We start from the raw sequence: 13885 nt of genomic DNA on the forward strand, positions 1-13885 counted from the left end.
CATGCTGAAACAGGAAAGGGCCTTCCACAAACTGTTGCCACAAAGGCACAGAATTGTCTAAAATGTAATTTCATGTTGTAGTGTTGAGATTTCCCTTAACTGGAACTAAGGGGCCTAGTCTGAACCATGAAACACAGCCCCAGACCATTATTCCTCCTCCACCAAACTTCACAGTTGGCACTATGCATTGGGGCAGGTAGCGTTTTATTGGCATCCGCCAAACCCAGAATCAGACTGCCAGATGTTGAAGCTTGATTCATCACTCCAGAGAACATGTTTCCACTGCTCCAGAGTCCAATGGCGGCGAGCTTTATACCACTCCCGCCGACGCTTGACTTTGCGCATGGTGATCTTAGGCTTGTGTGCGGCTGCTCGGCCGACAAACAGTTCTTGTGCTGACTTCCAGAGGCAGTGAGTGTTGCAACCGAGGACAGATTATTTTTTACATGCTACGCGCTTCAGAACTCTGCAGTCCCATTCTGTGAGCTTGTGTGGCTGAGCCGTTGTTGCTTCTAGACATTTCCATGTCACAATAACAGCATTTACAGCTGACCGGGGCAGTTCTAGCAGGACGGAAAGTTGACGAACTGACTTGTTCACCGTTGAAAGTCACTGAGCTCTTCAGTAAGGCCTTTCTACTGCCAATGTTTGTCTATGGAGATTGCATGTCTGTGTGCTCAATTTTACACACCCGTCAGCAACGGGTGTGCCTGAAATAGCAGTATCCACTAATTTGAAGGGATATCCACAGGGCTACTGGAGGCGTTACTGGCTAGCTACAGTGGCTAGTTTATGCTGAGCTCAAAACTACTGGGAACTCGGAAATCAACGACTCCGACTTCAGTGCGTTCAAAACAACTGGGAACGCAAAAAAAATAAAAAAAATATACGGGAACATTTTTGTTCCAACTCGGAATACTAAGTTGGAAACGTTGTCTTCTTTCGAGAGCTCCCGACTTTCCGACCTGAAGATTATTGACGTCTTGATTTGAATTAGTTTTCCCAGTTGTATTGAACGCACCGTTAGCTGACAAACTAGATATTTCAGTCATGACCAGAATGAAACCCCATTTGTGTTAGAAAATTTGTGTAGAAAGAGGTGGCACCGTTTTTCATACCCAAAGTTGACTTTCAATAGTAATGGTGTGGAAGAACTTAAATGGCCCTGACTTCAACCCCATCGAACAACTTTGGGATGAATTGGCACACCAACATCAGTGCCCGACCTCACTAAGGCTCGTGGCTGAAGGGACATAAGTCCCCTCAACACTGTTCCAACATCTAGTGGAAAGCCTTCCCAGAAGAGTGGAGGCTGTTACAGCAGTAATGTTCCAACATCTAGTGGAAAGCCTTCCCAGAAGAGTGGAGGCTGTTATAGCAGTAAAGAGGCGACCAACTCCATATTAATGCCCATGATTTTGAAATGAGATGTTCGACGAGCAGGTGTCCACATGCTTTTGGTCATGTAGTGTATCTCTAAGGATAATAATGAATAAGTTTATTTGGTCAGATCCTAGATCAGTACTCCTACTCTGAGATGGTTTGTAGATACTGGCCCAGGATTCAAACAAACTACAATGCACAAATATTGCATTTAGCTTTTAAAAAGGTTATGTTTGACTAAATGCAATTTCTGCACAGTGCTGTTTGTTTTAATCCCGGGCTGTGCGGTTATTGCTCTACCCATTATACACAAATCAATTACTTAATGAATTCATTGAGTGTTCAGCAAGAGTGAAGACAAAATATGTATTAGTTCACACTGCAGTAAATAAAGACATAGCACATACATCTCCACTTTAATTTTCTGTTTTCTACATCAAGCTGCACCAGTGTCCAAAATGAACACATTCACACTGCGCCGTAAAAATGTTTTTTTTTTTGTTTGTTGCTACAATATGCTTTCATTACAAGTTCATATACAGAGGGGGAAAAAATAATTTGGGATCCATCTATTCTTAAATGGTAATTAAAAAGAGACATGAATAACACAACAGAAAGATGGTTTGGGGGGGGGGGGGGCCAAACCGTTAGTCCAAAGCCCCTCTCAGAAGTTTATGAAATGGGGCGGCCTTGTGGTACAGTAGTAAATGTACTGTGCCTGTAAAACTCACAAGTAATTATCCCAGACAAGTCAAGAAACTAAATTAGCATTGCAGGGCACTCATCAGTATACACACACACACACACACACACACACACCAGTGCTGTACTCAGATCCTCAGATTTAAAAATTAAATACTTAATTCATAGGTGTAGATGAAATAAATCAAGCCTTGGAATATAAAGAATGCAATTTTACAGTAAATGACACAAAACATGTTTGTTTTTAAAAATTTTTTTTTACAGGCACATCGAGGACAAAATAAGACTGTTTACCATGTCCTCATGTCTTACCGAATCATCCAAGCCGTGAAAGATGGCCGAACATTGCAGTGCGCTTCAAATGACAAGATTCAAAGCCGGCCATCCACAAAGCAGCAGAGAACAATGTGACAGAAACACAAATGTGTAGATATTAACCAGTGCAAAACATTATATATATATTTTTTACAGACAAGGTGTGTGTAATCATGGCTCTCTGGGATACCAAAAACAAACTATTCTGCCTCAAAAAGATATCCACAGGTTAAAAAAATGAAAGACAGTCACAACCGAAAAATTACCTAAAAGAAAAACACGAAGTGTATCATCCCCCACTATCATTTACCTAGCTCTAATATCCCCTCCATCTTTCAGGACTTTAATCTTCACAAAAACCTACTCAAAACCATTTCTTCATCACAATACCTGTGATAACGCCTCAACAAAATAAAAATAGGTCCGTTTGGTATTTATTGTCTAGTTTAGCGGTAGAAACCGGCCTCTTGTGAAGAGATTTTGTGGTGAGAGAAGGCTGTTGCCTCTCCCCGGCTGACAAGTTTGGCGCTATGGCTGCGTCAGGCGCGACTGGCAGAACTGGGCGGTGAGGGCCCATCACTCGTCCGAACCAGCAGAGCGCTTCTGTGTCCGCTTGCGGGGAGATCGTCTGGGGGAAGCCTTGTCTGGGGAAACGACAGGAGAGGTTTAGGGAAGGTTTGCAGGTGGTGTCCTTTTTAGATGTCACTCTTTGCATCAGATTCTTTTTGCATAGGCACATTCTACAATCAACACCTAGCAGCTTGTAGATCTGTAAGAATTGGATGAGTTATGGTAGAAACTCCACATAGGCAAATATGGCGATGAGGTCTATATCAAATTGACCCTTTCAGACCTATGAGGAGTGTCTCTAGGGACTGACGTCAGTGACCATAGCCAATTGACTGACCATAGATGCTACAACAGAGAATAACATGAATCAATGATTGAGATATCAGTGCTTCTGAATATGCTAATTTAATTCACTGTTGAGTCGAAAAGATGCGTTCTTTAGGACTACAACTTAACATTTAGCTAAACTACTACCGCTCACTCCTGATAGAAAGGGAAGCCTCACCTCGCCGACTCTGCACTGAAGACGCAAGGAAAGAGGGAGAGAGAGAAAAGAGAATGAACCCATGCCCAGAGAGAGAACAGGTAGTTTTGAAACACCAGCCAAACAGAGAGAATTCTAGAAAAGTTAAATATCCCCAAAGTTGACAACAGGCATCTATGGAAACATTGCAACGTTACAAAGCTGACAGCAGTTGGTGAACTAGAGGGGATTTCACAATAGAGGAGCATGTAGGCTATAGAAAGAGGACCACAGCAAGGACAGGGCATAGCAGCTAGGATGTGCTTACACTTCAGTCACCTTAAAAGCATTTCATTTGACACTGTAGCTTCAAAACATGTTTTTCCATGCAGCCCAATCTAAGATATACCCATATATTTCACTTTACACTGTAACCGAGGCTCAGCTGTTGAAGGTGCTGGCACCCCGGTGGCTAATGGCTAGCATAAACAGCTTGCTCCCCTATGGTTACTAGCTAGCATAATGACCTGTGGCTAATGGCTAGCATAAACAGCTTGCTCCCCTATGGTTACTAGCTAGCATAATGACCTGTGGCTAATGGCTAGCATAAACAGCTTGCTCCCCTATGGTTACTAGCTAGCATAATGTCCTGTGGCTAATGGCTAACAAACTGCTTGCTCCCCTATGGCTAATGGCTAGCATAAAACAGTTAGCTCCCCTGTGGCTACTAGCTAGCATAATGTTGAATGAGTGAGTGGTGAGGACTTACTGATCTGGTTAAGGGTCTCCTGGGGAATCCAGCTCATGTCCACATCGTTGTGGCTAGAAGTGCCCATCTCCACCTTGGCAGCTGGCCGCCTCCTCTGCACGGGGTGGGGGAGAACACAAGAGTGACCGAACCGCCGAGGAAGCCACAAAACTTATACTTTCACTAGACTTCTACATAATCAAAACCCTAACATTGTCTTATTAACTCTTTATCCCCCTCAGTCTTCTGAAATGTTCTAGTGTGGGTTACACTAACTTTCTCAATACAACATTGAAACACATCTTCCACACCCTTTTCAATATTGTTCCCCTAGTCCTTATACTTTCATTCATTTCCTAGTAGTAGTGATGGTGGAGCATACATACATTTTGCCCTCATTCTTGCTTTTCAACTAAATAGCTAACACCGAACCAGCCTCTTTCCCTATCTACCTCCATGTTCCTCAGAAAAGTAGTGGTACTAGCTCGAATCCTTTTCTGACGCTCACTGTGTTCAACCTGAAAAAAGGACATTGACTCATCAACTGACAATCATCTGAACTGGGAGAATCCCATTGTTGAATGTGAAGAGGCATCTCCTAATTCCTCTCTCTCTGGACTGCTCATCTACCAATATTCTATGTAAATCAGGTCATGGTGCATTGCTTCAGCAAAGCTATCGAAAGTACATATCTTTCGGTCTTCGTTTCACTCTCGGAAAAACGAGGAAAGCAAACTCAAAGGAAAAATATGCTTAAAAGTTGCACTACGCAGAAATCGCTCCGCAACTTCATGGTAGCTAAAATTCTAATAGTTCAAGGAATTCCAGTTCGTGACAAAAAAAGCAAGTATAGAGTTGAGAATCATTGTACCATCTAAACCATACATTGTCCATAACCAAAAATATTGTGTATTTTCAGCTGGTGTTCAAAAGAGAAAGAAGAAGACGCAAAAACAAAACTTAAGAATGGGAAGCATAGAAAAAGCGCACATACAACAGATCTACCGCTTCTTAGACCTGCTTTCAATGAGAATGACAGAACTACAACTAACTTCTATCTGAATTTGGTCAGGTCACCCAAAAAGTTACATAGCACAGCTTTTATTAATTATTCTTCTGCATTCAGTGGCGTCGGCTTTGTAGCTTTACCTTCCTGGACTCTAGCAGCTGATGAAGGCCTACCACCACCAGCAGACCCAAACCAGACAGGAACACATACATGAAGATCCTAGAGATACAGAAGACAGAGAGGAGTTAAGACACGTGGTGTGGCGGCTGTTTGTTTGGCAGCCATCCCCAATAGAGTGGTTTCATTTAGCCCTTCTGAAAGTCTTCCAACACAGGGCTAGCCCATCTAGTCTCACTTACGTCTCTCCATCCAGTCCGTCCTCTCTCTCGGTGATGGTCACTGTCTGGTTGAACACAGCATCCTGGAACAAGTTACCCTGAGAGAGGCACAAGGGAGAGGCTCAGATATCACCTCCAGCTAGTGAACTATCGTTCATCTTTCCCCATTTCATATGAAAGTGCAACCTAACAAGCAAAGGAAAGACTTCAGCCACACACCACTATATAAAATGAATGAAAGAAGCTTCACAGCTATGTTATATCTCAACACTTGCCAAGAAAAAGGAAACTGAAAAACAACACCCATGACCATTCTTGATAAGTCTTTTTCACAAATGATTGCCTATCAAGAACGCCTGACTAATCACAGACAAGAGCCAAGGCCCACTTACATTGCTGTCCTTGTAGTTGAGGTTGATAACCAGGCCGAAGGGGCGCCCGCCCATGGGCTCGGCAGGGATGAAAGAGTACTCAAATGTGGCCTGGCGCCCGGCAGGCACCACTATGCCCAGCTGCAGGGCTGTGAAGTTCTGGATGTAAAACTGGAAGTCCTGTGGGTAGCGGAAGGATGCGTCCAGCGACTCCACCATAAAGTTGTCGCTGCCTTTGTTGGTGAAGCCCATCAGGAACTTCACAATGTCGTTAGCTGGGAAGTCTGAAGGCAAAAGACAGGAGAAAGAGCAACAGAAGAGTAGGAGTAGTGGCTTTAAGGTGAATTTGAAGCACACAGGCTTGTCAGAATCAGATGAATTCCTTTTCATTCAAGTAATTGAGCAGACATTTGTTCAGTGTAATGTGCAATGAATGCACCAACAAATGAGGTTGAAACATATATCCTAAGCATCTTTGCTAAGTCAATCCCATCTACAAATACAAGTCAGTCTTAAAATTGAAGTGGAAACAAGCCGTTCAAAACAATCATGAGGAAATTATGTGCAAAATTCAACATGCAGATATGTTGAGACAAGCCCTAGTCTGTGCCCATACTCCTACCATCTCCCTTGACGAAGAGGATGGTGGTGTCAGCATTGGGGGAGGCTTTCACATCTCCTCCTACGGCTTCCTCCTCCTCTTCCTCTTTTTCTTCTGTCTAAAATATACAAAAAAAAGAGACATTGCGTTTATTTATTTTTACACAAAAAAAGCCTAGGGAGGCAAACAAAAGTAGCCTAATCTCTTACCAATTCCGTATTTTCATCATCTTCAACTTCGGCCTCGTCATCCTCATCCTCTGCGTTCACGTCAACATCATCCACAGCATCTTCATCAGCTGCCTCCTCGTCCTCAGTAGCATCCTGGGCTGCCACTAATGGCCCTGCATTGATTGTAAGGAAATACATCCAACATAAAATCTCGCAAAATCAAATTTTGTGAAAACTAACTTGAGTTAGAGAAGTCACTGAGTCAAAATGAATCCTATTATTATGTTCACATCACCAGACCTACCATGGCTGCAACAAGGGCTTTAGCTACATAGTGAATATCTTATCAAGGGACTAAAACTGAGGTTTAACAAATCTTGTGTTTATTACAGTCACAGGTTTTAGGCCTAGCAAAAGTCATTGAATTATCAAATGACTCATATCGCAAGCTTCTAACGTTGAACCACTCAAGCAAAACACTGCTGGCTACAATGTCAGAACAACAGATACGATTTTCAGGCTTTGACAAAAATAGAGGGCTGCTTGTCCCATGTTGAAATCATGGTTTTTGATGTGAATTGAGTGACAGGAGATGAAGACTATGCATAGAATGGTGAAGAGGAGGAGTCTACAGTGTCTAGAAGCGACTTCACTATACATTTTTTTTGGATTCAGGTTCACTCAAACATCGTTTTAAGAGTAGTTTTACTATTGGCAAATACAGCTGATTTTGGGTTTATATATGGATTCGCTCTCAAATATTTGTCATCTGATGTATTAGTTTCTGTCTGAATCATTTAATCAATACTTTGCTGCCAGATCCTGATATCAGGGCATAAAAACTATAATCGTGTCCTGAATTAGTCTAGTGTTCATGTGCGTCCAGCTATATTCTGTCAGATTTTGTTTACCCCGAATAAACTAGCTGAACTATGCTAGTTTTTCATCCTCATTGCCAAACTTCATAAATACTGCACCCTCAACTTCAAAACTCCTTTGCTAGTTATACAATCATGTAAATAAGACAAAGAAACTTAAATTTTTACAAAGAAACTTAAATGATTTGTTTGTGGAATAGTCATGACTGGTTCAAGCCATCTGTCGTATCGTCAGACAATGTTGGCGAAGGATATCATTGCTACTTAAGTTCAGTTTGGAGATGCACCAGCGTCATTGGCGCCGGGTTAGCTGGACGTTTTTGGCTGGTCTTGGAACTGTGAAAACGGGCAGCCTTTCCCCTCTTGGCTCGATGGGAAATATAGTGATTTTGTCAACATAGCCAGATATGTAATGTCTTGTACCTTTAACCTTTTTAATCTGACTACCCAATTTGTTGATTAAATCAGACTATTAATATTAATTTTTTTTTAAATACTGAACACAAATGCAGAAAAAGCTCATTTCTCTCAAATTTGGTGCACAAATGGACTTACATCCCTGTTAATGAGCATTTCTCCTTTGCCAAGATAATCCATCCATTTGTCAGGTGTGGCATATCAAGAAGCTCATTAAACAGCAGAATCATTACACGGGTGCACCTTGCGCTAGGGACAATAAAAGCAACTAAAATGTGCAGTTGGGTCACCCAACGACACAGCTGTCTCAAGTTAAGGGAGTGTGCAATTGGCATGCTGACTGCAGGAATGTACACCAGACCTGTCGCCAGAGAACGTAATGTTAATTGCTCTACCATATGCTGTAGCCGTCGTTTAAGAGAATTTGGTAGTACGTCCAACTGGCCTCACAACCGCAGATCACATGTATGGTGTTGCGTGGGCAAAGCAGTTTGCTGATGTGAACGTTGGTGGCAATATGGTTATTGGATGGGCAGGCATAAGCTATGGACAACGAACACAATTGCATTTTATCGATGGCAATTTGAATTCAAAGAGATACCGTGACGAGATCCTGAGGCCCATTGTCATGCCATTCATCTGCCGCCATCACCTCATGTTTCAGCATGATAACGCTGGACCCCATGTCGCAAGGATCTGTACACAATTCCTGGAAGCTGAAAATGTTGCAGTTCTTCCATGGCCTGCATACTCAGACATGTCACCCATTGAGCATGTTTGGGATGCTCTGTATCAACATTTAAGACCGCGTGTTCCAGTTCCCAAACAATATCCAGTAACTTAGCACAGCCAATGAAGTGGGACAACATTCCACAGGCCACAAACAGCCTGATCAAATCTAAGTGAAGGAGGTGTGTCGCGCTGCATGAGGCAAATGGTGGTCACACCAGATACTGACTGGTTTTCTGAGCCATGCCCTCCCTACTTTTTTTTTTAAAGGTATATGTGACCAGCGGATGCATATCGGTATTCCCATGTGAAATCCATAGATTATGGCCTAATTTAATGTATTTTAATTGACTTATTGCCTTATATGAACTAACTCATTGAAACCTTTGAAAATGTTGCGTTTCTAATTTTGTTCATTATCGACAACGTTAACTGCTAGCTAGTACTACTAGCTAGACACATTCCACCAAAGTGCACACGTACAGATAGTTAGCTAGATTAAACAGACAATCAGCACAGCAGAAATAAACTTAACTAGGTGATGGTGTAGATACAAATTAGCAACTTATTTAGTAAACCTAGATAGCTGGCTACATGAATGACAGCTAGCAGCAAGCTGGCTGGTAAGGACACGTCAGTCTACCTACTGTAGTTACCGTAGCTTCCACTTTTGACTGAGCAAGAATCTATTAAATTACATTTAAAATGAATAGGTACTAAAACACGTAGCCAGTATCGAAACCGATAAAACTTATTTGAGAAGGACAGTTACAATGCCGTACTAGCAGAAAATAATATTTGCATATGTCAAAATGCGCATGGGACACTGTCAGACAGTGGCCTTCCATAAAGCTAACGTTAGCTGTAATAGCCAAAGCTATTTCAATTCAGCTAGTCAACCTAATTCCAGTTCGATACTCACCTTTCATGATAATCGTTGCCGGGAAAGCTAGTAATACTAGCAAAAGCAGTTTAGGTAGAAATGTCATCATTTCGATGTGAAATCAGTAAGCCTCCTTCACTATGAAACGTAGTGATTCCCTGAAGCCGAGCTGCTACTTCTTCTTCGATTAGGTTTAACGGCGGTTGGCATCCAATAAACGTTGCATTACTGCCACCTACTAGACTCGAGTACAACTCCCTTACAATTTTATTGAAAAAAATAAATAAACAAACAAATACCCTACCATCTAACACTACACTCACCCCCCAAAAATATTCCACTATTTAAATATATTTAGTCCTACCCCAGGCCATCAACCTGAAAGGATGGGGCACCACTACCACCCGAGTGGCGCAGTGGTCTAAGGCAATGCATCTCAGTGCTGGAGGTGTCACAACAGACCCTGGTTTGATTCCAGGCTGTATCACAATCAGTCAGGATTGGGAGTCCCATAGGTCGGTGCACAATTGGCCCAGCGTCGTCCGGGTTAGGGTTTGGCCGGGGTAGGCCATCATTGTAAATAAGAATTTGTTCTTAACGGACTTGCCTGGTTAAAAAAATAAAACTCTGTCAAGTTTCGCACACCCAAATACCTCTCTGCAGCTGCCACCACAACTTCAATTTTCTGCGACTTACGTTCCATCCCTGCAGTACAGTTGATAGATCTTCATTGTAAAGGGTTTGAACACTGTTTCCCATGCTTCCCATGCTTTCCCATGCATAAACAATTAATGAACATGCATCTGTGGAACGGTCGTTAAGACACTAACAGCTTACGGAGGGTAGGCAATTAAGGTCACAGTTATGACAACTTAGGACACTAAAGAGGCCTTTCTACTGACTCTGAAATACACCAAAAGAAAGATGCCTAGGGTCCCTGCTCATCTACGTGAACGTGATTTAGGCATGCTGCAAGGAGGCATTCGGACTGCAGATGTGGCCAGGGCAATAAATTGCAATGTCTGTACTTTGAGATGCTAAGACAGCGCTACAGGGAGACAGGACGGACAGCTGATCGTCCTCACTGTGGCAGACCACGTGTAACAACACCTGCACAGGATCGGTACATCCGAACATCACACCTGCGGAACAGGTACAGGATGGCAACAACAACTGCCCGAGTTACACCAGGAACGCACAATCCCTCCATCGGTGCTCAGACTGTGTGCAATCGGCTGAGAGAGGCTGGACTGAGGGCTTGTAGGCCTGTTGTAAGGCAGGTCCTTACCAGACATCACCGGCAACAATGTCGCCTATGGGCACAAACGCACTGTCGCTGGACCAGACAGGACTGGCAGAAAGTGCTCTTCACTGACAAGTCGTGATTTTGTCTCACCAGGGGTGATGGTCGGATTCGCGTTTATCGTCGAAGGAATGACCGTTACACCGAGGCCTGTACTCTGAAGTGGGATCGATTTGGAGGTGGAGGGTCCGTCATGGTCTGGGGCGGTGTGTCACAGCAATATCGGACTGAGCTTGTTGTCAACGCTGTGTGTTACAGGGAAGACATCCTACTCCCTCATGTGGTACCCTTCCTGCATGCTCATCCTGACATGACCCTCCAGCATGACAATGCCACCAGCCATACTGCATGGCTACCAAGTTTCTGAGTGATACACTATCCCGGCTGGTTTGTGCTTAGTGGGACTATCATTTGTTTTTCAACAGGACAATGACCCAACACACCTTCAGGCTGTGTAAGGGTTATTTGACGAAGAAGGAGAGTGCTGGAGTGCTGCATCAGATGACCTGGCCTCCACAATCACCCGACCTCAACCCAATTGAGATGGTTTTGGAGGAGTTGGACTGAGGACTGCAGAGTGAAGGAAAAGTGCTCAGCATATGTGGGAACTCCTTCAAGACTGTTGGAAAATCATTCCAGGGGAAGCGGTTTGAGAGAATGCCAAGAGTGTGCAAAGTTGTCATCAAGGCAAAGGGTGGCTACTTTGAAGAATCTCAGATATTTGTTTGACACTTTTTTAGTTATTACATGATTCCATGTGTTATTTCATAGTTTTGACGTCTTCACCATTATTCTACAATATGGATATTAGTAAAAATAAAGAAAAACCCTTGAATGAGTAGGTTTTTCCAAACTTTTGACTGGTACTGTAGACACATCATCATCACATCTGAAGGGATTTACCTGAATTTACTTTTTGTGAGAGGAAGTGGATAGATATCTTCATTTTGTAAGCCTATATTTCTTTAAAACAAATGAATACATTACATTTCCTATCAAATAGTACACAGAGGCATTTAGATGTGTGACTTGACATTTATAGTACACTCCCAGGTTGTAAAGTGGAAGTGAAGTAAGATGGTGTTCAAAGGAGAATGAGTCAAGAAAGACATATTTCTCTGCATGTCTTCAAAAACAGTTATTTCTGCAGTCACAATGTTTCACAGCTGTCGTCCACTTAAACAGCCTATGGAGAAAGAAGATGTAGTGAGAGATGGATCATTTGCTCAAATGTATGATGGGAAGGATAATGGATGAATGAATATGCCTACAGACCTCAACAAAGTCTTCTTCAATGAATTCAGACTCCTCAAGTTCTTCTGCTTCTTCCTCCATACTGTCTTTAGTGCATGGAGAGCCTTTCTGATCATCCTTAATCACATATTCCACTTCATCGTCTATCTCTCCTCCTTTCAATGTTTTATGCAATTTCTCCAGGCTGGCAACAAAGTTCCAGATGGTTTGGTTCATGCTTGCATCAGTCTTACCCGGACTGTAGACTTCGGTCTCTAGTTGTCTTAGAAGAAGGCACACTTGAGCCACACCTGGCCCCTCTGAACTCAATGGAAGCTGCATCTCAAAGCACGGATCCCCGCCGCTCCCTTTGAGATGTAGGTAAAGACTGTAGTCTGCTATAGAGTTGCTGTAGAGCTTCACCTTCTCACCCACCCCCTTCTCATGCAGACAGCCTTTCTCCTCCACCGATTTTGGAGGTTGCATAGCACATTCCTTACTTTCCTCACCTCCCTTATTTCCATGGCCCAGCAATGACCTCCTCTCCCCTTCCTCCACAAACGGTAGCATTCTCCCAGGCGTCCTACTCCGCTTGTTCTGGCAATCCACCAGACACCTATCCTTCTCCCGGCAGGCCTTTCTCAGCCTGTCGGTGGTGAGAGCCAGGACCCAGTTGGCCTCTCTCAGGTCGTGGATCTCCTGGTCCTTGTGGCGGCGGCTCTCCCTGGCCAGCCTGAGGCCTCTCTCGCTGACCTCGGCCCTCTCTAGCAAGTCCGACTCCATGTTCCTCAGCTGGGCGTTCTCCAACTCCAGCCGACTCAGCACTCGTTCGTACTCGGCCAGACAGTGGCTCACCTGGCGCAGGTGGGCGATTTCGTCCGACACGAACAGAAGCTCACTCCACAGAAAATGTTTGGATTGGTCATTGCCAGGGGCAGGGTTGGGGTCATGAGCAGGGGCATGGCAAACCAAATCTGTCACAGTCGTTTGCATCTGTGGACAGTTTATGGGGTTGAAAGATATAAAGACCTACTTATCTAGGCTATTGAGGAATGATCACTTTCTAGCTCATGAAGTAAATCAGGTGATTAGACGGAAGAGAAAACAAAATGACTGAGTACATACAGAAAACGTAAAGGAATTTTTGCTATTGAACAAGTCAAGGTAGTTCCTCCCTGTTTCCCTCTTCTGTTTGACGCCTAAACACAACCAGGGTGTATTATACCACTAACCCTAGCTTCCGGTCCACATCCCGGTTCAACCCTAACCCTAACTTCATGCCCACATCCCGGTTCAACTCTAACCCTAGCTCCATCCACAACCTTGACACTAGCTCCATCCACAACTCTAACCCTAGCTCCCGGTCCACATCTCTGTTCAACCCTAACCCTAACTTCATGCCCACATCCCGGTTCAACTCTAACCCTAGCTCCCGGTCCACATTTCGGTTCAACCCTAACCTCATGCCCACATCCCGGTTCAACTCTAACCCTAGCTCCATCCACAACTCTAACCCTAACTCCATCCACAACTCTAACCCTAGCTACATCCACAACCCTAGCTTCATGTCCACATACTGGTTCAACTCTAACCCTAGCTCCATCCACAACCCTAGCTTCATGTCCACATACTGGTTCAACTCTAAACCTAACTCCAACCACAACCCTGACCCTAGCTTCAGGTCCACATCTTGGTTCAACTCTAACCTTAGCTCCAACCACAACCCTGACCCTAGCTTCAGGTCCACATCCCGGTTCAACCCTAACCCTCAA

At 43.7% G+C, this 13885-nt stretch overlaps 1 protein-coding gene across 2 annotated transcripts; it reads right to left on the bottom strand.

Annotated features, from left to right (window-relative positions):
• Window positions 1–1783: 1783 nt before the first annotated feature.
• On the bottom strand, window positions 1784–9969 carry LOC135522860 (translocon-associated protein subunit alpha-like). 2 transcript variants are annotated; one of them, XM_064949496.1, is made up of 9 exons: window positions 9617–9969; window positions 6710–6843; window positions 6522–6618; window positions 5921–6183; window positions 5550–5626; window positions 5331–5409; window positions 4203–4296; window positions 3476–3490; window positions 1784–3044 (listed from the first exon to the last, which is right to left on the bottom strand). In XM_064949496.1, the coding sequence occupies exons 1-9, from the start codon at window positions 9684–9686 to the stop codon at window positions 2977–2979; spliced, it is 897 nt and encodes a 298-aa protein (XP_064805568.1). In that variant the 5' UTR covers window positions 9687–9969; the 3' UTR covers window positions 1784–2976. The 2 variants fall into 2 exon arrangements, with proteins under 2 accessions (XP_064805568.1, XP_064805569.1); XM_064949497.1 differs by lacking the exon at window positions 3476–3490 and having other exon boundaries at window positions 9617–9965.
• Between the last annotated feature and the right edge of the window lie 3916 nt (window positions 9970–13885).

This window comes from Oncorhynchus masou, chromosome 30 (assembly GCF_036934945.1).
Source record: "Oncorhynchus masou masou isolate Uvic2021 chromosome 30, UVic_Omas_1.1, whole genome shotgun sequence".
Classification (NCBI taxonomy): Eukaryota; Metazoa; Chordata; class Actinopteri; order Salmoniformes; family Salmonidae; genus Oncorhynchus; species Oncorhynchus masou.